Source organism: Elgaria multicarinata, chromosome 13 (genome assembly GCF_023053635.1).
Source record: "Elgaria multicarinata webbii isolate HBS135686 ecotype San Diego chromosome 13, rElgMul1.1.pri, whole genome shotgun sequence".
NCBI classification, from domain to species: Eukaryota; Metazoa; Chordata; class Lepidosauria; order Squamata; family Anguidae; genus Elgaria; species Elgaria multicarinata.
The window spans coordinates 14,971,825-14,999,818 of NC_086183.1; the positions used below are offsets into that span (position 1 = coordinate 14,971,825).

Sequence of the window (27,994 nt, forward strand, 5' to 3'; positions counted from 1 at the left end):
TGGATGAGGAAAAACAAACTGAAGCTGAATCCAGACAAGACGGAGGTGCTCGCTGTCAAAGGCTGCAACCTGGGTTTGGAGGTGTGTCAACCGGTTCTGGATGGGGTTACACTCCCCCTGAAAGACTGTTCGCAGCTTGGGGGTGCTTCTGGATCCGTCGCTCCAAATGACAGCCCAGATAGATGCGACTGCCAGGAGTGCCTACTATCAGCTTTGGCTGATACGCCAGCTGCACCCCGTCCTAGAGTTGGAAGACCTAAAGACGGTAGTGCATGCACTGGTAACTTCAAGACTTGACTTCTGTAATGCGCTCTACATGGGGCTACCTCTGTGCCTAGTCAGGAAACTTCAATTAGTCCAAAATATCGCAGCCAGGCTGGTCACCGGTACACCTAGGGGTGACCACATTACACCAGTTTTAAAATCTCTTCTCTGGCTGCCGATTAGTTTCCGGGCAAAGTACAAAGTGTTGGTGATTACCTTTAACGCCCTACATGGTTTGGGTCCAGGCTACCTGTGGGATCGCCTTCTCCCGTACAATCCGCCCCACACACTCAGGTCCTCTGGGAAGAATCCACTTCAACTAGCAAAAACTAGATTAACAACTGTTACCCAGAGGACCTTTTCTTCCACTGCTCCCAGACTGTGGAATGGCCTGCCAGAGGAGATTCGTCAACTTGACAGTCTTTTAGAATTTAAAAAAGCAATAAAGACTGATCTATTCTGGCAGGCCTATCCAGTGAAATTTTAGAATGTTTTCAGGATGTTTTAATCATGTATGGTATGTTTTAATTTGTTTTAACGTGTATCTTATATCATGTTTTTATACTGTTTGTTTTATACTTTGAATTGTTTTAGTTTTTGTGAACCGCCCAGGGAGCTTCAGCTATTGGGCGGTATAAAAATGCAATAAATAATAATAATAACAACAACAACAACAATAGAATCATAGAATCGTAGAGCTGGAAGGGGCCTACAAGGCCATCGAGTCCAACCCCCCTGGCTCGATACAGGAATCCACCCTAAAGCATACCTGACAGATGCTTGTCCAGCTGCCTCTTGAAGGCCTCTAGTGTGGGAGAGCCCACAATCTCCCTAGGTAACTGGTTCCATTGTTGTACCACTCTAACAGTCAGGAAGTTTTTCCTGATGTCCAGCTGGAATCTGGCTTCCTTTAACTTGAGCCTGTTATTCCGTGTCCTGCACTCTGGGAGGATCGAGAAGAGATCCTGGCCCTCCTCTGAGTGAAAACATTTCAAGTATTTGAAGAGTGCTATCATGTCTCCCCCTCAATCTTCTCTTCTCCAGGCTAAACATGCCCAGTTCTTTCAGTCTCTCTTCATAGGGCTTTGTTTCCAGACCCCTGATCACCCTGGTTGACCTCTTCTGAACACGCTCCAGCTTGTCTGCGTCCTTCTTGAATTGTGGAGCCCAGAACTGGACGCAATACTCAAGATGAGGCCAGCCAGGGCTGAATAGAGAGGAACCAGTACCTCACGCGATTTGGAAGCTATACTTCTATTAATGCAGCGCAAAATAGCATTGGCCTTTCTTGCAGCCATATCGCACTGTTGGCTCATATTCAGCTTGTGATCTACAACAATTCCAAGATCCTTCTCGTTTGTAGTATTGCTGAGTCAAGTATCCCCCATCTTGTAACTGTGCATTTGGTTTCTATTTACTAGATGGTAGTTCTAAGACATAGCCCGATCTCCCTTTGGGAACTGTCCGCTGTCAAAGGGAAACTCCTGAAGGTTTGGGAGAGAGTTAAGAGCATAGGAAGCTGCCTTATGACGACCTGGTTTGCATGATTGCAGAGTGGTTAATAATTAATTCTTATGGGGAATAGCATAATGACCCTCAGCAGTGGGGCTTGTCATGTCATGCGAATCCAGCCAAGATTCTGAATGTCATGTGAATCCAGCACATGGGTTCTGGATGGCGTGTTACCCACAGAAACAAGTCACTCTGGACTGGTTTGCACAACACAACAAGCTGCATTGCCGAAGGTCATTATGCTAATCCCCCCCTCCCCCCCGGCATTTATGGTGGGGAAAATAAGTCACTGTGGCTTATTTTCCAAGCTGTGATCATGTGAACTGGGTCAATGACCTGCTTCACAAAATTAGGGAAGGAAAATTAGCCATCATAAGAATTTAATATAAGAAGAGCCAGGCTGGATCAGACCAAGAGTCTACCTAGCCCAGCATTCTGTTCACACAGTGGTCGACCCGCTGTTGACAGGAAACGCAAAAGCAGGACACGATTGCAAAAGGTGAGTGAGCAGTCCTTAAAAATGATGTTGGTCCTCAGCTGTTTGGGCCTTTATAGATAAACCAGGAATGCTAAATTATATCCAGAAACAAACCCTTAATCAGCTCAGATCTTCCAAGTCTTGGCAAATATGGTAAAATCTAAACTCCCCAGTGAATAACCTAGCAGTTGCATTCTTTACTGATTAAAGATTCCAAACAGTCTTCTAAGTCAGTCCCACGTATAACACAATGCAGTGATCTAACTTAGACATTTCCAAGCATGGGCAACTGAGGCAAGATCAGATCTAATCAGGAAGGATTACAGTTGGCAGAACCAGTGAAAGTCAACTTTAGCCACAGCTGCTAAAGGTGGGCAAGGTGACAATTTGATACCCACCTAAAGGGCTGGAACAGACAGCTTCTCCCAGCTGTGAAGCTGGACCCTTCCTCACGGGGAGTGCAACAGGCTGCATTCAAACCAATTCTAAGAAAAGCTGATGTAGGTTTTCTTTGGGCGTTGCTAGACGTACCGGGTGTTCCGTCGTTGAGGAGCGGTGAAAGCGGCTTTTCCCGTTCAGCCGTGACGCCTCATCATCCACACCTGCCTTCGATTTGTGGCGGAAGTTTGCGCCGGTTGTGCTGCTGCCGCCGCGAGAACGGTTGCGCAGCAACACCGGCCTGATTGCCGCGGCTTTTTTTTTCGCTCGCTGCACGGTTTGCGCACGTCCGAAAGACCGCAAACTTGCGCAGCCGTCAGCGATGCCGCCGCCGGCCCTGGCGGCGGCAGCGGCGGCAGTGCCAGTGCCAGCCGAAGTGCTGCTGGTGCTGTTGAGGGTCAACATTGATGCGCTCACTTCCTGATGGGGGTCGTGGCGGGTGTCATATGACCCGAGGTCAATCATCTGCATGGCCACTCTGTGCCTACATCTCCCATCATGCCTCTGAGGTGTCGGCGGCGATGACCGCCTCTGTGCCCTGTGCCCCATCCCAAGGAGCCAACCCACATCTGGCCGTAGCCATGGCAGCAGCCCACAAACAGCTCTGCCCTCTGCCAGCCTGGTACCCACACTAACAGGCAGCGTACAGCACCGCCATTATGCGGCCACGGTAGCTGCCCACCGCAAGGAGTCACCAGCCACTTTTCCGGTCCTCCGTTCCTGCGCAAACTGTCACTGGGGAAATAAAAAAAAAAAGCCGCTCCGCCGCGCTGCCCCAGCTGCCGGACTGCGCGCAAATGGCGGAGGCGGCTTGACCGAAGCCGCTGACCACTCCCCCTTAGCACGCCTTTTCCTGCCCAGTGCGGACCGCAGTGACCTCACATCCTCCCACACGTACTCCGAATTACTGCGGGACAGCAGGAAAAGGCGTCCTAAAACTCACTTTTTTAAAGTCGGGAGAAAGAGGCTTCACCGCGGGATAACGGCGGATCCTCGTGAACGTCATCTGGAAGCCTCGACGTGACTGCGGAAGGTAACGCGCGCTAGAGCCTCGTCTAGTAACGCCCCTAGTCACAGAATCATAGAGCTGAAAGGGACCTTAATAGCCTAAGTGCAGTTGAGACCAAAAGAGCATCTAACATGGCCTTCCTTTCCAACAGCAGGCAGCTAAATACCTTAAGGAAACTCACAAGCCGCGAATGAAAGGAACACGATGTGGGCTCTTCAAGGACTGACTACCCAGCCTCTCGCCAGAACTTGGAGCCACAAAACACTGAACACGAGGCAGACCGTGTAAACAGCAGATTCAAAAACCACTTACGGGTTGTTGTTTTTAAAAGGTGTGCCTGGACTTCTGTCAGTGACATTCCTGGCTGTGAACCATGAACCCTGAGCTGCCTATGTGTAAAGGAAGGGAGAGGGCGGTGGAAACTCCTGGAAATTAGGCTCTGAGGATAAAACTGGTTGGCCTAGTCTCACCTGTGACTGTTAGACAGTCATCCCAGAGTGGTTCCACAAGTGGCTGGGCTGTGGAGTCACCTAGAGCAATGTAGGCGCCAGTACCAGAATTCTAGGTGGAGGGTTGGCTGACACACGACCAGCCTCCTCCACAACTTCCTTCTCTCTCCTCCCTGAAATCCTACGGAAGTCCCTCAGTGCCTTCTCCAGCTCAAAAGAGAGAAGCAGCCACACCTTCTTAGGTTGTTGCGTGACCCACGTGTCTATCAAAATCAGCCTAGGAAGTTTTCAGCACAGACTGGAAAGCGAAAACTTCCTAGGCTGATTCTGACAGACACAGCCTTTCTTTTTTCCTCTGGTGTGCCGCCTGCATGAACGCCTTCAAACAATCCACAGAAATCCCACCATCAGGAGAAAGAACGTCCCGGAGCGAAGAAACACGTGCAAAAAAACAAGCTCACCTTTTGTTCAGCACCATGTTCCCCAGCTTCAAGTCCCTGTGCACAATGTTCTTCTGGAACGACAAAGGAGAATTTCTACCACTAGAGCAAACAAGGTTATCTGGAGGGATACGGAACGCCAACATGGAGCACGAGGTTCAGTTCCTCCACGGGCCAGCCCCTCTGCCCACCCCAGTTGCGTTTGTCTCCCTCAGCCAGTGCTAGTGCTCCTAACCAGCAAAGTCTCTGGAAGATCTTGCTACCATAGCTCCACGTGACAGAGCCCCTTGCTTTGCAGGCAGAAGGTCCCAGGTTCGAGACCAGGTTTCTCCAGGAACGGCCATGAAAGAATCTTGCCTGAATCCCTGGAGAACCGCTGCCAGTCAGTGTCGACAACACTGGGCGGGATGGACCAAGGGTCTGACAGCATAAGGCAGCTTCCTATATTTCTATATACCCGAGAGGGTGGCCCCCTGGTGCATCCTAGCCGTGGCAGGTCCCACGCTACAAAGGCCTCAGAAAGGAAAGCACAGAACGTACCTTGTGCAAAGCTTCCACCACCCGCACAACGTCGTAGAAGATCACAACAGTCTCCCGCTCGCTGAGGCGCTTCTCCTTGATGACGTAGTGCTGGAGGTTGATGAGGTCGGCGGTCTTGTCGCTGAAGTCGTGGGCACAGAGGCAGTCCAGCACCAGGCAGATGCGCTTCTTCATTTTTCGGACCATCCGGTTGGATTCCAGGTCTTCAACAAGCTCGCAGGCTCGGTCCTGCACAGTCCCAAAAGATACAGGGGGTGGGTGGGGGTGGGCAGACATCAGCTGCACTGGCTGCCTATTCTCTACCTGGCCAGGTTTAAAGTTCTTGTACTTGTGTACAAAGCCCTAAACAACTTGGGACCAGGATACCTGAGAGAGCGCCTTCTCCCTTACCAACCTGCCCGGTCACTGAGGTCATCCGAGGGCCTGCCCCTGGTGGTTCCACATAGATTCATCCTCCGATTGGAATCCACTAGGGGAAGAGCCTTCAGGGTGGTGGCTCCCCTCCTGTGGAACTCCCTGCCTCTGGAGGTCAGGCAGGCGCCAACTTTGTACTCCTTTCGCGCCTCCTGAAAACATCATTATTCCAGGAAGCCTTTCCTTAATGTCCAGCCATGAGTTTGCTTCTTTTAAAATCTGTTTTAAGTGTTTCATTCTGTTTTTATTTTTCATTTTATCTTGTATACCGCTCCAAAATTTTCAATGGGGAGCGGTATATAAATATTATAAATAATAATAATAATAATAATAATAATAATAATAATAATAATAATAAAAAATTACACAGGGGAGAGGAGGACCGGCTTTGCCATTGATCAGCAGCTGACCTCTACACATGCTGCTTGCAGGGCTACCAGAAGGCATATTGCTTCATGTTTACCAGGAGAAATCATAGCCATTGCCCAATTCTACACTTGTCTGACGGGATCCCAGGCACGGAATAGACAGTCCATTGTATTTCAAGAGTCTCCTTTCGGCCAGCCCTTAGCACAGCAGCAGCACCTGGGGCAAGAATGCCTAGGGATGGCTTCTTACGGGGAAAAGTCTTTTTAGCAGAAGCACGGAATTCCTCCCAATCTACCAAGGCAGAGTCTGAACATCTGACTGAAGAGCACCCAACACTTGTTTGGGCCAGCTGTGGCCAAATTAGCACAGAGGGACATTTTATTGTAACAGTGTCGTGAGGAAACATGGAAGTTAGGTCCGGGGCACTAGCAGCCACTGCAAGCGGCAGCAGCAAAAAGCGTGGAAGAAATTGTGATCGTTAGGGAAAATGCGAACAACTGGGTGGGGAGAACTTTTGTGGGACAGGAGTCTAGGTTTTAAGAATGCAGGCCTCTTAGCGCTCCAAAAGGCAAAGGCTAGTAGAGCATGCACTGGGCACACACACACCACTCAGGCCAGTCACTGTGGCCAAATTCCCAAAAGCACCAAGGATGGCTGTGCTTACCTGGAAAAGGCCATGGTGGTGAACCACACCGTCCTGGCTGTGTAGGAGGGAGAGAAGGGAGTACTCCGTGTGGAGCAGCATCTTGCCCTGACGCTCTTCTTGGGTTTCTGTGCCTTTGTCACTCCTGTCCTCCAAGGTGAGGATCTTTGGGGAAGGAAACAAAGGTGGATGGGAGGAGAGCTGTATTTCTTCTCAAGAGAGGCAACAAGTTCAAGTCCAACACAGCGGAGACCTTTCTTCATGCCTGCCAGGCCCCCTGCCCCTCCTGGGTTTTATTTACATTTTGAAATTATCATCAACATCTCTTTTCTCGCTCGTGGCAATCTTTCTAGAGGGACCTGATGGGCTTTGCGTTATACATGGGGATGTCTTTGAAAATGGTCCGGAAACTTCAGCTGGTACAAAACAGGGCAGCACGTTTGCTAACAGGGACTGGCCAATGAGACCACATTACGCGTGTCCTTTTTCAGCTTCATTGGCTGCCAGTCCAGGTCTGATTCAAAGTGCTGGTATTAACATGCAAAGCCCTAAATGGCTTGGGGCCAGGTTATCTGAAGGAACGCCTCCTTCCATATGTACCCTAAGATCATCCTCAGGGGTCCTCCTCCGTGAGCCCCTGCCAAAAGAAATGAGGCAGGTGGCTACCAGGAGGAGGGCCTTCTCTGCTGTGGCACCCCGGCTGTGTACTGCTGCTTGTTCCACAAAGCCCTCCTTTCCCTAAGCCTTGCAGACAAAGAGTGGCCCTGCTCAGGTCATCTCTCTAGCCCAAGGTGATGTGATTTGGGACAAAGCAGAGCGGCATCCCCTTCCTTTGCATGTTCTGCTGTGGCTGAAGCCATCGGAGGGAAAGGAAGAAGCAGCCCTTCCACTGTGTCCATGACCCTCTGAACTAAGAATCTAGTGCCTAAATTTGCCTTTTCCCCTCCTCCCTCCCAATCCCCTTTCCTTTTGTGTCATTTTTTTTTTAGACTGTAAGCCTGTGGGCAGGGACTGTCTTAAGAAATATTTCTGCAAGCCACCATGAGAGCCTTCTACGGCTAAAGGGCAGGATACAATCTCAAAAACATGACACAATCTCTCTGCTTCCTTTCCCTCTGATGGCTTCAGCCACAGCAGAACACGCAAAAAAAGCTCGTGATTAGAGAAGGCGATGCCGCTCTGCTCTGTCCCCGACCACATCAGTGCTACAATAAATTAAAAATAGTAATAATAATAAAAATTTCATCCATCATAAGCATGCCTGCTAAAGGAACAGGCAAGGCCATGTTGTGCAGCTGCTTTTGAAATCTCACCAGTTCCCCTTGAGAAGTGAAGCTTCTGCAGGCTATTTACCTTGAGCTGGTAGAAGTCATCTGTTCCGTCCTTTCTTGCTAAACACTGGACAATGCTAGGCACCGGGGAGTTGCCCAAGCGAGGTCCTGGAAACAAAAATGCAGAACAAAAGGCTTTGCTTCTGACTCAGTGAGCTGGTTTGCATGACTGCAGGGTGGGTGGGTGGGTTAATAAGCCATGATGCCTTGCTAACCACCCTGTGTGCGCTGGCCGGATTTGCATAATAACCCTAGCTAGTGTGGCTTGGTGTTACATCCAAACCCAGCAAAGGTGGGTGTTTGGGGTCGTTAATAAACCAACCAGCAACCCTAAAACAGGCCATGGGTTCTGGATTTGTTAAAAAAAACCCCACAACCGCCCCCTTGCTGGGTTCTGAGGTCACAAAAAGCTGCTCTGGTGAGGGTTATTATGTAAATCTGGCTGGCACATGACTGGCACACACATATGCTGGTTAACAAGCCTCTGTGGTTTATTAACCACCCTGAGATCTTGTGAACCAGAGGAGGTAGTTCGGCTCCCTATTCTGATCACCAGAAGGTTCCCCTTTTCCTGCCCAGCATAGATTATGCGTCTTTCCACAAGCCACAGAAAGCTTCAAATCAAGATGGACCCAAAGCTTCCCACCCTAGTACAATACAAAGAAGGAGCACCCCACAGCCATCTCCTCCAGAACTAGAGCCCAGCAGAAGAGCTTTGCACAAAGAGGATAATTGCTTTGGTACACTACCCTGGGATCTTTTTGATTAAGGGCAGCTTAGAAAGAGTAAATAAAAGAAACAAACATAACATTGGCCTTGGCCTCCTGAACTTCTGCTCTTCAACATGATTCAGTTCCAACCACCTCCTGTCCTTTAGAGACCATGACCTGGTTTGCACGATCACAAGCCATGGTGGCTTGCTGTGAGCTATGGCACAAACCTCAAATAACTCTACAACAGCCCATGGGTCATCTGAGGGTTGTTTAACTCTCCAATAAGCCATCCATGCCACCTGGGTTTGGACAACCGAATAAGCAAATCATGCCTGGTACACACCGTGGCTTGTTGTGACCATGTAAACCAGCTACATGGCATGAGCTGTATTAGAAGGGAACGTGGTGGGTGGAAATGGGAGTTGTCAGTAACCCAGTGGCAACAGGAGGGACTTGGAAGGAAGTAGAGGAAGGGGCTATTATAGCCAGGGTTAGATCTTTGCTGTGTCCCATGGAACACAGAATGCGCTAGTGGGCACAGAATTCTGATCCCTCAAATTCTCAGCTTCTTTCCTTCAAAAAAAAAAGCAACCTTTTATGCCTTCTGGTAATGAAAATTTGCTCAGAAATGCCTGGAGAGATTTCAGATGCCAGAGTGCTGGCTGAACATGACTTCTAGTTTTCAAGGAGGGGAAGGGGCTTCAGTGTCTGGCATTGCAGAAGCAGGATTAATGTTGCCAAGTCAGTCATGCAAATGTGATTAACTTGCATCTTTCAGATACACCGCAAAATAAGCGCAGGGTGTCCCCTTTTGCTTACCGAGAATGAAAGGCCCGGCCCGCTTGGTGTTGTTGCTGGAAACCCCTGGGCAGAGAGCCTTGGAAGATGTTTCCCCACCTCCTCCTCTGTCAGATGCTCGCCGCTTCATTCTGAGTTCTGGAAAGCGAGATCAGACACTCTCTGTGAGGGGCGAAGGAAGCTGTCTCACAGCGGTGCATGCACACCCCCATTGCCTTGAGCAAGGCTGAGCTGTTGCTACATATAAACCACTGCCGCTCACTGAAGGCTGTGGACAGTCAAGGAGAGATGAGCTAGCCGGCTCATGGTCAAGCCCAGCTTTGTGCAATAACCAACAAAGAAGTTGGGTGTAGACTTGGGGATGAATTCGTTTTTAAACTGCACCTACACCCAAAGATTTGGCTCATGCTTGTGAATCCATAAGTGACATCCAGCCCTTCTTCTCTTGTTGTGCCCCTTTTGCCACCAACCGGCAAAAGAGAAATCCTCCGCTGCTCTGTACATTGTTGCCTCTATTTTCTTTCTCCCCTTCTATCCATCCATCCATCCATTCATCATGAAGACACCTCTAGGAAGCTGGAAGGAGAATCAGTGTGGGGCAATCAACACACTTCAGGGGCTGAATTGGGGACCCCAGATTGCACGTTGACCCAGCCTAAATTAATAGCCCTGCTCCGGGAGTTGAGACTCGATGCAGCAATGATAAGAATGGACCCTCCTTTCCCCACTGGATGGGGAAAAGTTGTCCTTTATCTACTTTCTGCCAGGGGAAGCCTCTGCAGAAAGGTTGAACATCTGTACTCTGTATCCATACAGGCCAAGCAATCAAGGCCATGCAGTGCTCCCCAGACATGCTCTTGTACAAAGGCATTCGTGTTCTTGCACAACTTGCAGACAAAGCCCTGAGAACCCTCATGCAAGTGATCTATGAACCCAAGTGCCACAGTTTCATCTACCACAACTGCCACAGTCTGTTAGGGACCACTGGAGCTCTGTGACTGCAGCTGGCATCTAACTGCTCACAAATGGCACTTTACATGGCTTGTGGAAACAGACTAATTATACAGGAAGAGAAAAACACCGTGTATGAGCCCTTTGTAACATACAGGTCAAGTAAAACAGGAAAAGCATGCGGCAACGGAAAAGGCCTCATGGATCACCTCGGCGTCAGGCACTTGCACTTAAACATTCTATGTGTTTTCTTGCCTTGAGTTAGGGGCTCCAAGAGACAGACCCACATGCTGGGTCTGATGATGAACTGCAGTGGATGCAAACTGAAGCACAAGCTGAGATTTTCCGTGGAGCCAACCCCACTGCAGCTTTTGGCTCCAAGAGGAACAGCCGAATTGAGAACACTCAACATCCTTTCAGGCACCACATCCACGTAAAACATAAGCCTTACTGGAAACAGCTGTTGGAAACTGAAGATTCTCTCTCTCTCTCTCTCTCTCTCTCTCTCTCTCTCCTCGCCAAAGAGGAATTTTAGAATGGGTACTGTGAGCCCGTTCAAGCCCCAGGCACCCCTGGATACCAACCCGAGACTGATGTGCCTAAGCGGAAGACGACATGGGGAAACACAAGAGAAGTTCCCACGCTGCTGAAGCTGACAGGCAGGCAGAGCAGATGAATCATGTCTCCCGGGAGACTCCTGGCAGGCACCATTTGTCATCAAACCCGAAACGTCAGCTGCTGCTGCAGCCACAGCAGGACCGAGGGAGTCTCCCAGAAGCAAAGAGAAATGCCAGCCCACAGAGGTGGAACAGGGTTGCATTTTAGCCCCTACTCTGTTCAATTTTCATATTCACTCCCTGGTTAAAAGCTTAGTGAGGGTACGCTCTCACCACCCCAGTTTGTTTAACAGACCTCTGTCAATTCTGCTTTATGCAGATGACGCAGTATCTCTTCATTGGCTTCCAATTCACTCCAGAATCCAATATAAACTTCTCCTGTTGACCTTCAAAGCTTTTCACGGTCTAGCTCCTGTCTATCTCTCCTCTCTCATCTCACACTATTGCCCCGCTCGTGCTCTCCGCTCCTCTGATGCCATGCTTCTCGCCTGCCCAAGGACCTCTACTTCCCTTACTTGGCTTCGTCCTTTTTCTTCTGCTGCCCCTTACGCCTGGAACGCTCTTCCAGAACACTTGAGAACTACAAACTCAATCACAGCTTTTAAAACTCAGCTAAAAACTTTTCTGTTCCCTATAGCTTTTAAATATTGAGTTTGTTCTGACTCTATACTGTTTAGCTTCACCCTACCCAGTGCCTGTTTACACTTCCCTGTGCCTGTTTGCATTCTCTTTCCCTCCTTATTGTTTACAACAACTTTATTAGATTGTAAGCCTATGCGGCAGGGTCTTGCTATTTACTGTGTAATCTGTACAGCACCATGTACATTGATGGTGCTATATAAATAAATAAATAAATAAATAATAATAATAATAATAATAATAATAAAAATAATAATAATAATACTTCTAACACTGACAAGTGCTGGACTGAGGTGCCTGTTGAGGGCCCTGGGCATTTACTGTAAAAATGAACTATTGCAAATCAATTATGATAAAACTAAGGTTGTAGTGTTCTCCAGGAAGAGGACAAAGCACAAATGGCAAATAAATGATCATCAATTTGAACAGGTGACCTACAGGTACTTAGGAATAATATTCCACTCATCTGGAACACGGAGGGTACAATCAAAAAATGCTATTGCAAACATGCAGAGAAGTGTAAAGGCACTCCTCCCCTTTTACAACAAAGGAGGGCAGCACATCCCTTCTGTTATCCAGATTTTTGTTGCCAAGGTTTTAGCCCAGATGCTGTACAGCTCAGAAATAAGTATATATGAAAACTTTGTCCCATTGGAGGCTGTGCAAACTAAATTTTTGAGAGCAATATTTGGTATTCCAAGCTGTGTTCCCAATGCAATTATACAGCTAGAGGCAGGTCAAATTTCAATAGAGGCTCCCATATGGCTACGTAAATTCCATTTCTGGTTAAAAATTATGTTTGCGCCTGTCGGACTGCCTCCACTTATATTGACCGAGTCTTTCCAATCAAAGTGGGAAAAGTTACTAAGTATGAAATAATTAACTTTAGGATTTTCTACAATTGCTATCATAACCTTATGGTATGCCAAAGCAAAAATAGGTATCTCCCAGTGAATTCGAGATATTGAACTTCAAAACCATTTAAGTCAAGCAGCTCTATACCTTGTTTTTAGGAATAGAGGGTCATTTGCACCTGCTAACTATTTGATAAATTTGACCATCCCCAAACTCAGAAAGGCATTTATGTTAGCAAAGTTTAATGTTTTATCGTCCGCACTGTTGGAAGGTAGATTCAAAAAGATCCCTTATAGTAAGCGGATTTGCCCGTGTGAGATGGGAGAAGCAAAGACAGTGGGTCACCTCCTACTTTACTGTAACTTTTATCAAGACCTCAGATCCTCTCTTATAACCTCACTCATACAAAAAAATTCACGCAGACCGAATGAATTCTACCTAGAGTATCTCTTGTCAGACCTGAACTTTCAAGTCACAGCTAAAGTTGTTAGATTTTGCGCAGCAGCCATAAACCATCGTAGAGAGGTGATAAATTAACATTGTTAAGCATTCTACAGATGGGTTTTCTCATGTTTTCTTCTGTTGGTGCTTGTATATTTTGACTTTTAATCCCTCAATTTTAACTTTACTGTTGTTTTTAAACTGTATTTCATTGTTCATTTGTTCTGATATGCTGGTAATTTTACCGTAATAAACTTGACTGATTGATTGATTGATTAAGTCCACAGAGGAATCCCACCAGCCTCTGTCCTGATCTGCTAGTTCACTGGGAGGAAAGTCAGAAACGATTACAGACAAAAGATCCATACAAAATCCCACATGTGCTCATTTGCTTCTCTGAGGTTACTTGATGCAGAAGATCATGTGTGTGTGTGGCCAATTTAGCCTGCCCATCTCTTCCACTCCAGCAGCCTTGTCATGTACACTGCAAGGACTTACTGCAGTGTTCAGATGTACCATGCAGAGCACAATGTAGAAGGGTTGTAGAGAAGGACTGCCTTGGGCTCTTAGCAGGAAAGGCAGGATATAAACATAGAACCATAGAATAGCAGAACTGGAAGGGGCCTATAAGGCCATCGAGTCCAACCCCCTGCTCATGCAGGAATCTACCTTAAAACATCCCTGACAGATGGTTGTCCAGCTGCCTCTTGAAGGCCTCTAGTGTGGGAGAGCCCACAACCTCCCCATTATCGTACCGCTCTAAAAGTCAGGAAGTTTTTCCTGATGTCCAGCCGCAATCTGGCTTCCTGTCACTTGAGCCCGTTATTCCATGTCCTGCACTCTGGGAGGATCGAGAAGAGATCCTGGCCCTCTTCTGTGTGACAACCTTTCAAGTATTTGAAGAGGGCTATCATGTCTCCCCTCAATCTTCTCTTCTCCAGGCTAAACCTGCCCAATTGTTTCAGTCTCTCTTCATAGGGCTTTAAATAACAAATAAATAACAAATAAAAGGAGTAAATATACACAAAGATATTTTACTGGCATATCTTAATGTCTGTCATTGATGTCTGTCATTGATGTTCGGTTTTGTCTTTTGAAGGGTCTGTGACAGTATTAAAAAAAATGAATTGAATAACTACTCAGGTTGCAGAATGCAACTTTTCTAGGCACCAAATCTGTATGTTTTGGCTTTGGTCACAATCAAGCAGCCGTGAAAGGGCGCAGAGGGCAACACAGAGGGCCAATTATAAGCCAGATGTTCTCCATGTTTTAGCCCTGTGCTTGGATCTGTCCATCTTTATAGAGTAAATGTGAACATCTGCTTTGTTACAACTTTGCACGGCCCACAAAGAGCAGCCAGTGAAAGCTCCTTCTGTGGTTGAACTAGAGGCCCCGCTTTTGCTGCCGCTTCTTGGCTGCATTTCAGTTTGCAGAAGCTGCAGCATCCCTCTGAAAATACAACTGTTCTGCAAATTCTGTACAACAAAGCTCCATTTCAAAGCTATCCAGGAGAACCACTGCAAAGCCACACAAAGGGATCTTGTGCTAGTTAGCAACACTCTCAGAGTGGTTGTTGTTGTTGTTTGGGAAAGACAAGAAAGCTTTTAAAACATTGTAGTGAGTGAGGAATTTAGACACCAGAAGGCTCACTCCACCTATAAACAGTTCCTAGAAAAACTGTGCTAAGAATGAGGAGGCAAGAACAGATCATGACTGCAGAAACCAGAAATATTGACAACCCCTAGAAGGGAACCCTGCAAGGAACATTTCTTATTCCAGGTTGAGTGACAAAACAGAAGCAAAGGAGAAGTTGCTAAAGGCGACAACAATGCAGAAGAAAAAGCTGGGGAACATGGTGGGAGGGTACTGCTGCACCATGTCCTGCCTTGTTGGTCCCTAGCCAATGGCTGGTTGGCCATTGTGTGAACAGAGTGCTGGACTAGATGAATCCTTGGTCTGATCCAGCAGGGCTCTTCTTATGTTCTTATGTTCTTAAATGGAATATGGCAAAGGGACAAATACCAGGACAGCAATAGACAAAACCAAACAAAGTGCTGCTCTGGACACAGCCTAAAGAGAGCCTTCTGCAACTCCTATTTTTGTCTCCCAAGAACCATGAGGATTCAAGGACCTGCCAACAGACCACCTGGCCCAGAATTGCTGCTTGTGAGGGTCTCAAGGCTTCGGCTGGTCTCATCCCAGCCATCCTGAGATGCAAGGGACTGAGCCTAAGACATTCAGCATGCAAACTTTAGGCCCGCAATGTATCTGTCATACAGATACAAACTAGGTAGACCATAACATACCAAACAATAAGGGGGAGCAGCAGACCAATGCAGAGCACAACGATAACAATCCCATCCCAAATTGGATTAAAGCATCTTAATCTAGATGCACTGGAAATCAATGAAATTGTCCTTAATTCCCGAGCAGGTGGAAACTACTGTCCAAGGTATCCCTTCCATGCCAAGAGAGCTGCTCTCAAGCAAAAATATCAAGTAGAACACCCATCAGTTTAGAGGATGCATCAGGACAATGCAACTAACTGCCACATGTAAAGGACATCCCCCATGTCAAGTTAATAGCTATCTGCCAGGAGCATTTGTTCATTTGCTAAGTGCAGTTGAGGCAGGTTTAGCCAACAAAAAGCTGCCTTGGAACATACACAGGCAGTGAGCCAATTTGTCCTAGAACATAGCTCCCTGGTCCAGATCCTTCTCTAGCCAAATAGCCATGGGTTGGGGAAGTATTTCAAAGGCTGGAGCACCATCACTGGGGATTTTGGAGATAACAAATAAAATGTTAGGCTGATTAAATATTTGGGATCTCTAGCACCGGCATGAAATATTAAAGATCAGCTACCTGGGACATTTCCCACCCCTGAAGAAAGGCCAATGCAGCAGGAACAACTAACAGAACAGCCAGGCCCTTTGGAAACTAGCGGTCAAGAAACACCCAAAGGCCTTTAACTTATCCTGGCCTCCAAGATAGACCGGCCATACTCCAGTCCTTTCATGGGGAGAGGGTACAAGTGGGCTGTCCCACTGAAGAACCACCTGTTTTAGCACTGCCGATCCAGGCATTGGATCACTTAATCAACTTTTTATTATCAGCATTAATATTACAAAGCTCCACAACTTCTCATAATAAATTTGTGGCACTTTTTTCATATTAATACAGAAAACATAGATACAAGCAAGGCAATGTTAGAAGTTTTGCAAAGATAGTTTTGCTTTGGTCTTAAAAAATAATCCAAGATGGTCTCAAATGTACTCTAGAAAATGTTTGGAGAAGCTCCCCCACAATAAAAGATAGGCAGAGTGGATTAATTTGCAGATTCTGGAGCAATACATTTCATAAGATAGGACCTTGGGAAATTTTATGACACTGATGAAACTACTGCTGTTGAGTCACCAGACAGAGCAGATGGCTGAAGGTCTGGGTTTGTTGCCTCTGATATGCAAGAACATATCTATTACATGTCCCAGTTTTCTGCATCTTGGCAGTGTAACCAGCATCTATCTACACCTGGAAGATACCTCTGGTGCCTAAAAATCAGTTCCTAATTTTTTCAGTGGAGCCCTGATAGCCACTAAGGATACAGAATGCAGAGCAGGCTTATTTACACTACAACCGTGTATCTGTTGTAGAACAATGTCACTGTCATGGCTTGGCTTCCACAGGAGCTGTAGTTGAAAGGAGCTGAGAATTCTGGTGGGGAGTCCCTAGTCAGCCACACAACTGCAGTTCCCAGAGTTCTGTAGTGAGAAAAGTTGACTAGTAAGCCAGTTTAAGTCTTCTATGTAGATATGCCCTGGTTAATGGCATCTGTTAAAGGACCTCAAAATGACGAAGAGGTTTCACTTTCAGCCTTTTGACATATGACACATTCAACAACAACTCTGCTACAGGAACATGCAGGTTTTGCATGTTGCACTGCTACACAACTGATGACCCAACCAAAGTGCAAAGCTTTTGCTGCTCATTGCTATCAGATCTCACTCATCAATCCTTCAAAATTCTGGATGATTCTGTGCTAAGAATGTTTGTCAGAAGGCAAGACAGACTTCCATCAGTCAAAGTCTCAAGAAAACTAATTTTGAAGAAGTTGTACATTCATCAACATATTATATACAGTAAAGACACAAGCTCAAGGGTGAAGTTATTTCTCAACAGTAATGTGGGGTGGAAAATATTTCCACAACTGCAACCCATTTTTAGAAATGTGCTGTTTCATAAAATAAATTAGTAAGTTAATGAATGAGCCCAATACAGCTCAAATTAGGCCACTGGAATGGATATAATACTAGTCTAATCCAAAATCAAAGTTTTAATTTAATTTTAAGCTTAATTTAACTTTTTTTCAGGTGACTATACCTAAGATGCATACACACACACACACACACACACACACATACAGTTCTTCAGGGAAATTAATATGTTAACAGTTTTTTGTATCTTTAAGTAAGCCCCATTGAGCTCAGCAGGAGTTACATCTGAGTAAAAATGTAAATGATTTGCTGTTAAAACCCAAATAATATGAGGGAAGTGTAAGTTTCAGCTGTAAGGTTTTAAAGTATTTACAAACACTCCAGTAAAAACAATTCCCAATTAAAGCTTTGAATTTGTTTGAATACATCAACATATAATCCTCACTAAATACACTGTATTAATTCCCCACATCCAATATTTCGTTTCACCTACTTTTGGCTACTGAAAAGACTTTTCATATATTGATACAGCATGTATAATTAGTGTGGCAGTTCTCATTTTGTTTACTAAACATCAGTCAACCAAACGTCCTGAAGCAGATCTCTATAGGAGAGCTGAAAAATGTTCAACTAAGCATTTCCCAGAAGACTCACATCACTGTCCGCAGAATACTATTTAAGCAAACTCCAGATGTAGCTCAAATGCAAAAGCTCCATTTTCCTAAGGCTATCCCTAGCCCAGTAGTCTGTTCTCTGAACAATCTTATTTTAGAGCTGTTTGCTGGCGGAAGGTATGCGAGCTATGTGGGCTTGGCAGGTTTCGCTCAGAGCAAGCCACAAAGTTTACCTCCCTGACCAAATGTGGGCAAGGAGACCAGGGCAAGTGGAGGAAGGCTACAGCACTCCAAAATAGCAAGCCAGTCTATTCATGATACCCAACAGCTGCACCCTTCCAACATCTCCAGACCTTGGACAGGAGCCAGAGTTGAAATGGACGACTCACCCATCACAACTAGCAAGCCTGAGAAGACCTTCTTAGATGTTCTTCAACATTTGGCATCCATGACCAGTTTCAAAGCAAGACTTCCTGTGCATGTTAACCAGCTGTATTCAGAGCCATCCATGTGCCCTATGCATTAACAGAGGGCCACAGACTGAATTCTCATGACATTCAAACCTAAGCTCCCAAGAACAGCAGCTTGTTTTAGCTGATCCCTCAGTTTCAAATCCTGAATTTTCAGTGCTTGCAGAACTGATGCTGTATATCTTTTCGAACATGCTGAGCTCATACAAACTGCTCTTGCATTTAGCACATGTAAAATTCTGGAAAGAATGGGAGAAACTTCAAATGTATGAACCTTTGGAGGAAAGGTTCACAAAGCAAGTCCTGATAAAAATGAGATCTTGGCTGACCAGACCACAGGCAGATAGGAAAAGGAAAAGCACAGGCAGCACACAGACCTTTTCAAGTGCGTTAGTTGTCTCAAAATATCTGTAGTGCTCTCCCATGTCAAAGTTTCTAGGGAGCTGTTCATCAACGGCAAATAACCCCAGGGATGTGGCAAGTTATGCGGGCCTCAAAAATGGCCCGAAGGTGTATTTCTGTCTCTGAAGCTAAGCATGTCAGGATCTGACTAGTACATTTAGATACCCTTTCGTTGCCCTCTGGGCTTGCTGGAGAACAGGCAGTGTACAATGGCATTGATTCATTTGGTTGCTGCCAAACCTAGAGTGAGTAACCATGGCCCAATCACAGCCTCTATCCTGTGTGCACCAGGCCCCAACTGTGGGGACTGTTCCAAGAGAGATTTTTGCACTGCAGCTTGGTAAGAACATAAGAAGAGCCCTGCTGGATCAGACCAAGGGTCCATCTAGTCCAGCACTCTGTTCACACAGTAGCCAACCAGCCATCGGCCAGGGATGAACAAGCAGGACATGGTGCAACAGCACCCTCCCGTCCATGTTCCCCAGCAACTGGTGCACACAGGCTTATTGCCTCAAATACTGGAGATAGCACACAATCATCAGGGCTAGTAGCCATTGATAGCCTTAGCCTCCAGGAATTTATGCAACCCCCTTTTAAAGCCATCCAGGTTGGCCATCACTACATCTTGTGGTAGTGAGTTCCATAATTTAACTATGAGCTGTGTGAAGAAGTCCTTCCTTTTATTTGTCTTGGATCTCCCATCAGTTTCATGGGATGACCTCATTGGGTTCTAGTATTTTGAGATAGGGAGAAAAATGTCTCCCTGTCCACATTCTCCATATCATGCATAATTTTGTACACCTCTGCATAATTTTGTACACCTTATTCAGTACCATAGATGCTCTGCATCTTTTTGTCACACTTTGCACATGGTATGCTTGCCATTTTCATAAGGAGGGGCCAGCACGGGGCAAAAGGCGGGATACAAATAAATCTAATAATAATAATTGTTCAGTGGCAGAACTCATACTTTGCATGCAGAAAGTCTCGGGTTCAAGTTGCAGCATCTCCAGTCAAAAGGCTGGTAAGGCCCAGCACCTTGGAGAATGGCTGTCAGCTGGAATACAACAGAGAGTCACACATTAGATAGACCAGTGTTTTGACTCGGCAAAAGGCAGCACCATCTATTCAAGCCCATCAGAAGTCAATCAGCCATTGGCAGAAGTAATGCACTTATTTAAAAGTTGATACCCATGTCAAATGGGGAGCCCTTTCAAAAATATATCGATGTATCGATTTAGAGGTCACAACAGTAACACACACTACTTTAGGCACTGCTACAAATAGGACTACAGTGGTGGCCAAAACTGTGGACACTTTTTGAAATTTTCATGTTTTTCAACTTTGCATGCTTATAGAAAATGTTCTGTTCCATGAAATTCAAATGTTTATATATCAATTGAAAGACTTCATTCACATAATACAACAATCCTGCTTCTTTTCCTTTTCAACTCTTTTCTTTGTTGCCATTGCTCTATTTATGATGTACATACGTTCGCTTTTAATTTGAGAAATACTTCAAATATTCACACAATCTCCAATTGTGCTTCAGTTACAGAACAAACAGCAGAACTGACTTTCCCCAACTTGAAACATGATGTATCGCAGCTACTGCCATGTGATTGGTCCCCAGAACAAGGACTGTGATTGACCAGTAGGGTTTGCAATTCCAATCCGCTTCTTCACTCAATCACACCTGTTTATTTTTAGACAAAAGTAAGCAAAGTTGTTTTTGTACTGCAGATATTTGCATTCTGGTTTTTGTATTGAATTCAGCATTAAATTCTCTTTCAATTGATATATAAACTATTATTTTATTATTATTATTTATTTATATAGCACCATCAATGTACATGGTGCTGTACAGAGTAAAACAGTAAATAGCAAGACTCTGCCGCATAGGCTTACAATCTAATAAAATCCTAGTAAAACAATAAGGAGGGGAAGAGAATGCAAACAGGCACAGGGTAGGGAAAAACTAACAGTATAAAGTCTGCACAACATCAAGTTTTAAAAGCTTTAGGAAAAAGAAAAGTTTTTAGTTGAGCTTTAAAAGCTGCGATTGAACTTGTAGTTCTCAAATGTTCTGGAAGAGCGTTCGTGTAACAGAACATTTTCTATAAGCATGCAAAGTTGCAAAACATGAAAATTTCAAAAAGTGTCCACAATTTTGGCCACCACTGTAGAACCATTAAAAAGGAACACTGGAATGCTCAGATTTCCAACAGGAAACTCCTGCCCTGAAACGCACACTGGATTAAGTTGTATGATGCCCACCAGAAAACTAACACATAACCAGATGCAAACAACTGGATGTATGTATCCTAGCTTGTCCTTCATTTTATCACTCATTCATGCACATGAAGGCATAGGAAGCCATGCTCATTAGTTCTTACAGCTAGGATTTTAGCACTTCAGTTTCACAATCAGCAGTTCTATACCTGACTGACTCCTCAGTAATTAAAGACCTCAAGCAGAAAATTTGCATGCTAGGTGTATTTATTATGCCCATAAATCAGTTCCTCTCTCACCCAGCTTCCTATCAGAATTTCAGAGCTTCGCTAGGTGTCATAGAAGCCACTGCAACTCCAAGGAAGATTTAAAAAAAAAGATGTCAAGGCTTATAGGATTCTTTATCAGGTGAGCAGAACGGCAATGAGCTATACAATTACAATCCTGAGTAAATATCACCATCTCCCACAAGGCTAATAATGGCTGCAGGAAAGGACTGTAAAGATGGATATTGGATTCTTCAACCTTGCTCTGAATCAGAAGTGATGGCAACTACCCTTACAACCCCACAGCTTAAGTTGCAGCTTTATGAACCTGAAATATTACTAAAGAAACAAGCACAAGAGAAGCTTCAGATTTCCAAGGGAAGAGCTTGCGCCACACAAGAAGAGGTCGCAGCAAAGGATCCCTTGGGCCTGTCTTATCACAGGTTCAGGCAAGCTTGCCCCATCAGGTAGAAGATGTTTTGCAGATGAACTGGGGGCAGAACAGATAGGAAAGGCCTGGACTGGACCACGTAAGAGAACAGGACCAAAAAGAATAGAACATGGAGTGTGTCTGAACCGTCCAATGATCCTTTGGGGCTGGAAAGCATTTTAGATTTCCAGGCATCAAAAGCTGCACAGAGCCAGAAAATATTTCCATTTCTTTGTCACAAGCATCAAATTCCTCAATTCGTATTGGCTAAGAAGAAGTCCCCGACTCAAATCTCACCACTGCCATGAACTATTCAGGGGCCAATGGCAAAGCCTCTCCCCCACATTAGCAATATGGAGGCAATAGTACTGACCTATCTTACTGGACTGTTGACTGAAGTGCTTCAGAAACTCTAAAGCACTTTAGATATGCTTAGTAGAATCACTGACGGGGAGGGTAACTTGCCACAGCAGAAGTGGGTATGCCCCCTGTCCAAGCCCAACTCTACATATGGGGCCACAAAAGGTTTGGGCAATCTTGGTGACACATCTCCTCAGCGGACCATGAGCAATGTTCTCCGAATGGAGCTTTTACTCAAGAAATGAACAGCTTGGTTCTATAAAGGTCAGGTGTGCCTAAGTCTGCACAGGATCAGGCTCTTAGCAGCTCAAATGTCACCCTTAAACAAGCACTGCTTTCATTTATTCAGACAGCAGTTCTCTCGATGACGGCATTCAGGGTTCAAGCCTTTCCTGGGTCCTCCCCTCCCCACCCACTTCATGCCACTGCAGAACAGCCCTCCTCCTTTCCTCGAGCCAGGCCAGGGAAGTCAGTACAGCAGGAGCCAGGTGGCGATCTCCCAAGCAGGAAAGGATGGCGGAGGATTATGACACACACAGAACACCCTAAGCTGCATTACGCATCAGCCCCGAAACCAACCAGGCACAGCCCAGCAGAAAGCAGAGAAGTTGAAGCATGCCACGCTCTGTCGCCTGGGAAACAAAGCAAGCGGTTTGGGGGTGGGGTGGGGTGGGGAGAAGAGCCGGAGGAAGAACGGATGGAAGGAGGGGAGGAGTGGCCAGCAGGAGAGAGGAACAAGAGCCAGGCAAGGAGATGCTATTCTCCCAGCGTTTTTAACAGTCTATAAATTTAATTTCAACTTTGCTGTTTTAAATTTGTATTTCTGCACTGCTGCTGATTTTATCCTGGTGGTGCTTTTATATTGTATTTTATATCATGTTTTTATACTGTTGGTTTTATACTTTGAATGTTTTTTTTAAATTTTTGTGAACCGCCCAGGGAGCTTCGGCTATTGGGCAGTATAAAAATGCAATAAATAAAATAAATAATAAATAAGAGTGCTTGAATAGCCCCGCTCGGGGATACTAAGAGTTTTTCTGAGTGGGGGCAAGAGCAGCACACACACACACACACGTTAGTGGGAGGGCCTGAGGGCCCCTCCCCCTAGTCCACCTGAGAACAGGATGGGTGCAAGAGAAGCAAATGCCAACGTCACTAAGTGTGTGTGTGTTGGGGGGGGGGATACACGTTTTTGGAATTGGGGGGTGGGAGGAGCAGCCCGTGTTCCGGTACCCAGAAGCTGCCATTTAGCCTGACGTTAGTCAAAGGAGAAACCTGCTCGTGGGGCAAGTCCATGCGAGGGGGTGGAGAGAAAGAAGAGGGGGGGCATTCTCTGAAAAGGAGGCGGGGATGGGGTGGGGGGCGTGAGCTGCTGACCTTGGTAAAGGAGACTCGCGGGGGCGTCGTCGTTTCCTCCCTCCACAGCCCTCTGAGGACAGGCCCGGGGGTGGGGTGGGGGTGGAAGAGCAAGGTGGGCGCCTGCACGGCAGGCTACTCGGGGCAGGGGTTTGCGTGTGAACGGTCGGCCGCACTGGGGTGGTTGGGCGAGGGGGGGGGACTGAGGGGGGGCAGCAGCGGCGACGAGAAGCCTTTCTGGGTGCCCCTGGCCCAGGCCTGCTTCCCCGCGCCCCGGCTTGGCTGCGATCCTCAGCGCCCCGCCGTTTCCTCAAGCGGACACCCCGCCGGGTCCCGGGGGTGGGCGCGGAGCTTCACTCCTAAGCGCGTCTCTGACAGGAACCCGAGCAGGCGGAGCCCGGGCTGACAGAGCGACCGGGATCTCCGTAGGAGGCAAGCGGGACCTGCCACGGAGGGCGCGTCTTCGGCAAGAGGCCACCCCGCCGGCCGGGCCCGTCCTGGCCCCGGGACGCCCTTTTCCCAGCCCGCCCCCCGTGCGCCCCCTGCCCGCCGCTGCGGCCGCGCCCTCCCTCCCGGCCGACGCTCCCGCTCACCCATCGCCGCCGCCCCCGGGCCCGGCCCCGCCGGCCACCGTCCGCCTCGCCTGTCCCAACCAACTCGGGCTCTCCGACTCCGCCACCTGACAACGGACGTGACGCAACGGGCGCGTCGCCATCGCCGCCGACCACGCCCCCTCCGCCTTCTTCCCGCTCCATGGAACCAACCCACGGCCGCCCGCCATCATGTCTCCGGGAGGCCTGTGCCCATCTTAAAGATGGCGACGCCGGGACTCACCTCTGACTGGCTAAAGAACGGGGGAGGGCGGGGCTGGCTGTCCGAGGGTTCTTGGGATTGGCGGGCGCGGGGGACTCTTTGCCTGGCCACGCCCACCTTTCCCCTCTCCCCCTTCTTTAGCCAATTAGAGGTGAGTCTTGGCGAGGGTGACTGAAAGGCCAGCGCGGAGCCCGCCCCCGCTTTGGAGTGGCTGTGTCGCCCCAAGTAGGATAGACAGGCGCTGGATTACGCCCCTTTACTTCAGTGTTAAATATTCATAGCGCATTCTCTATGGAACACACGTAAATAGAATGGCTGATTCTTTAACTTAAATGCAAGAGGCGGGGCTTAAAACCAGGCCCCGCCCAGGGGAGGCCCTCCCCCGCCCCTCCGCCTGTCGCCATGTAGACCGTCCGCTGGCCTGCGGAGCTCCCCGCCACAAGGCCGGCCGGGCCCGCGTGGGTCAGCGCCGGCCATCCAGGGCCACGCGGAAAGGGCCCTGCCGGTCCCGCCTGGGGCCTTTGCGCGCAAAGCAGGGGCTCCACCGCCGAGCCGACCCCGCTCCGCCTCCTCCGAGCAGGGCCTGAGGGCAGCCTTCCCGAGCCCCCGCCGTCAACCCTGGTCCCCGAGAGCCCCCGGGACGCGCTCCCCCTTGGCCTGCCTGCTGCCTGGCAGGCAGCACGAGAGCGGCGGCGGGCGGCGCTTCATCTCGGCGCAGCCAGGCGCACCTGCGCCGCCCCAACCAGGGTCGTGCAGGCTCTGGCCTAGCGCCCAGACGGTCTGCGGGCACTAATGCCGTGCCACGGAAGGTGGGGTGGGGGTCGGGGGGTCGGTTTCTGCGGGGCCTTCCCGTGGAAGCAGCAGAGCACACCAGGGGCACAGACGCGGGCCTTTGGGGTATGCATTGCGGAAACACTCACAGCCGCACCAGCCCGTCCATGGACTACAGTAAAGGCCGGGGCGGTGGTGGCGACTCGGGCCCGGCCACTCCAGCAGCAGCAGCAGCAGGTGTCATGAGAGAGCCTCTGCCGACTTCTTCTGTGGCAGCCGCAAGCCGGCACCTCTCCTGGCTGGAGTGATGAAAGGAGGAGGTGAAAAGCGCGTCACCCGGTTGGCACCAGCAGGCGCAGCAACTGTCGGCCACTTTTGCAATCGCTGCCTGGGCTGCTGCTCCTCGTGAGTCACCCTTGGGTGTCGGCGGCTGTGCGCGCGCTCGCCCTTTCCCTCGCTCCAGCGGCTGAGCGTTGCATCACGCCGGCATGAGTCATTCCGCAGGAGCTTCCAGTGCCGCTTGGGCCAACGGGAGGCTCCAGGCAGGTAACCGGAGTTTCAGTCCCCTCGGGACTGCGACCATTAACACAGGTGAGGTGGGGCTGCAATTGCCGTCAGCCCTCTGTTCTAGCCCCCCTGCCCCACCCAGGGCCTTTTCCTGCACAATGAGCAGGTCTGCATTGTGGGCTGGGAAAGCCTGTGCGCGACACCGGGAGGGTGGTGAGAATCTGCATTTTACAGAGTGAAGGCTGGAGTTCCAATTAAAATAGATTACATTAAAAAAAACACCTTTGTTTCTGTGGCTTCGGGGCAACTAGCGGTTGGCACAAGTGCTCTTTCTGGTGGTGGCCGGGGGTGGTGGGGGTGGGTGGGATAATGGATAAGGAAAGGGCATGCTTCCCTGTGCCCTGTTTATTCTGCTTCTGCAAGCTACAGTAAGTGGGGTTGGGTGTGCAGCACTCTGCACACCGTCAAATGTCATCTCTGCTGTATTTAAGTGGCTAGAAATGCTCTCTCCAAAACATTATTATACAATAGCCATGAATCTCAGAGTGCTGAATTCAGTACCAGATAGCGAATCATAGAATAGCAGAGTTGGAAGGGGCCTACAAGGCCATCGAGTCCAACCCCCTGCTCAATGCAGGAATCCACCCTAAAGCATCCCTGACAGATGCTTGTCCAGCTGCCTCTTGAAGGCCTCTAGTGTGGGAGAGCCCACAACCTCCCTAGGTAACTGATTCCACCGTCGCACTGCTCTAACAGTCAGGAAGTTTTTCCTGATGTCCAGCCGGAATCTGGCTTCCTTTAACTTGAGCCCGTTATTCCGTGTCCTGCACTCTGGGAGGATCGAGAAGAGATCCTGGCCCTCCTCTGTGTGACAACCTTTTAAGTATTTGAAGAGTGCTATCATGTCTCCCCTCAATCTTCTCTTCTCCAGGCTGAACATGCCCAGTTCTTTCAGTCTCTCTTCATAGGGCTTTGTTTCCAGACCTCTGATCATCCTGGTTGCCCTCCTCTGAACACGCTCCAGCTTGTCTGCGTCCTTCTTGAATTGTGGAGCCCAGAACTGGACACAATACTTTAGATGAGGCCTAACCAAGGCCGAATAGAGAGGAACCAGTACCTCACGTGATTTGGAAGTAATACTTCTATTAATGCAGCCCAAAATAGCATTTGCCTTTCTTGCAGCCATATTGCACTGCTGGCTCATATTCAGCTTGCGATCTACAACAATTCCAAGATCCTTCTCGTTTGTAGTATTGCTGAGCCAAGTATTATATTTTGATTTAAAGCTTTTAAACAGCGATACTTATTATTTTGTTAGCTACCAAATACCACGTGTCAGCTGGCATTATTTACCTGCCTTACAGTTATTAAACACATCAGATTATACCCACAGTATATTTAGAGCAGATCCTATAGAATCATAGAATAGCAGAGTTGGAAGGGGCCTACAAGGCCATCGAGTCCAACCCCCTGCTCAATGCAGGAATCCACCCTAAAGCATCCCTGACAGATGGTAGTCCAGCTGCCTCTTGAATGCCTCTAGTGTGGGAGAGCCCACAACCTCCCTAGGTAACTGATTCCACCGTCGCACTGCTCTAACAGTCAGGAAGTTTTTCCTGATGTCCAGCCGGAATCTGGCTTCCTTTAACTTGAGCCTGTTATTCCGTGTCCTGCATTCTGGGAGGATCGAGAAGAGATCCTGGCCCTCCTCTGTGTGACAACCTTTTAAGTATTTGAAGACTGCTATCATGTCTCCCCTCAATCTTCTCTTCTCCAGGCTAAACATGCCCAGTTCTTTCAGTCTCTCTTCATAGGGCTTTGTTTCCAGACCCCTGATCATCCTGGTTGCCCTCCTCTGAACACACTCCAGCTTGTCTGCATCCTTCTTGAATTGTGGAGCCCAGAACTGGAGGCCTAACCAGGGCCGAATAGAGAGGAACCAGTACCTCACGTGATTTGGAAGCTATACTTCTATTAATGCAGCCCAAAATAGCATTTGCCTTTCTTGCAGCCATATCGCACTGTTGGCTCATATTCAGCTTGCGATCTACAACAATTCCAAGATCTTTCTCGTTTGTAGTATTGCTGAGCCAAGCGTCCCCCCATCTTGTAACTGTGCCTTTGGTTTCTATTCCCTAAATGTAGAACTTGGCATTTATCCCTATTAAATTTCATTCTGTTGTTTTCAGCCCAGCACTCCAGCCTATCAAGATCACTTTGAAGTTTGTTTCTGTCTTCCAGGGTATTAGCTATCCCACCCAATTTTGTGTCATCTGCAAATTTGATCAGCGTTCCCTGCACCTCCTCGTCCAAACCATTAATAAAAATGTTGAAGAGCACTGGGCCCAGGACTGAGCCCTGCGGCACCCCACTCGTTGCCTCTCCCCAGTTTGAGAAGGTTCCATTGATAAGTACTCTTTGAGTCCGATTCTGTAGCCAACTGTGAATCCACCTAATAGTTGTTCCATCTAGCCCACTTTTAGCTAGTTTGTTAATCAGAATGTCATGTGGTACTTTGTCAAAAGCTTTGCTGAAGTCAAGATATATGACGTCCACAGCGTTCCCACGGTCCACAAGGGAGGTTACCTTATCAAAAAATGAGATCAAATTTGTCTGACAGGACTTGTTCTTGACAAATCCATGTTGGCTTCTAGTGATCAC

At 47.8% G+C, this 27,994-nt stretch overlaps 1 protein-coding gene across 3 annotated transcripts in view; it reads right to left on the reverse strand.

Annotated features, from left to right (window-relative positions):
* The window catches only part of STK40 (serine/threonine kinase 40), a 41,461-nt gene extending 16,466 nt beyond the window's left edge, over positions 1–24,995 (reverse strand). Inside the window, exons 1-6 of one of the 3 annotated variants that reach the window (XM_063140424.1) lie at positions 24,976–24,995; positions 9,420–9,536; positions 7,910–7,995; positions 6,578–6,721; positions 5,131–5,358; positions 4,612–4,664 (exon numbers count right to left, since the gene is read on the reverse strand). In XM_063140424.1, the coding sequence (XP_062996494.1) occupies positions 4,612–4,664; positions 5,131–5,358; positions 6,578–6,721; positions 7,910–7,995; positions 9,420–9,528 (620 nt within the window). In that variant the 5' untranslated portion in view covers positions 9,529–9,536; positions 24,976–24,995. Of the gene's footprint in view, positions 1–4,611; positions 4,665–5,130; positions 5,359–6,577; positions 6,722–7,909; positions 7,996–8,827; positions 8,901–9,419; positions 9,537–23,835; positions 23,917–24,975 lie in introns of those variants that run through there. The other 2 variants (XM_063140423.1, XM_063140426.1) reach the window with 2 other exon arrangements.
* Positions 24,996–27,994: the final 2,999 nt, after the last annotated feature.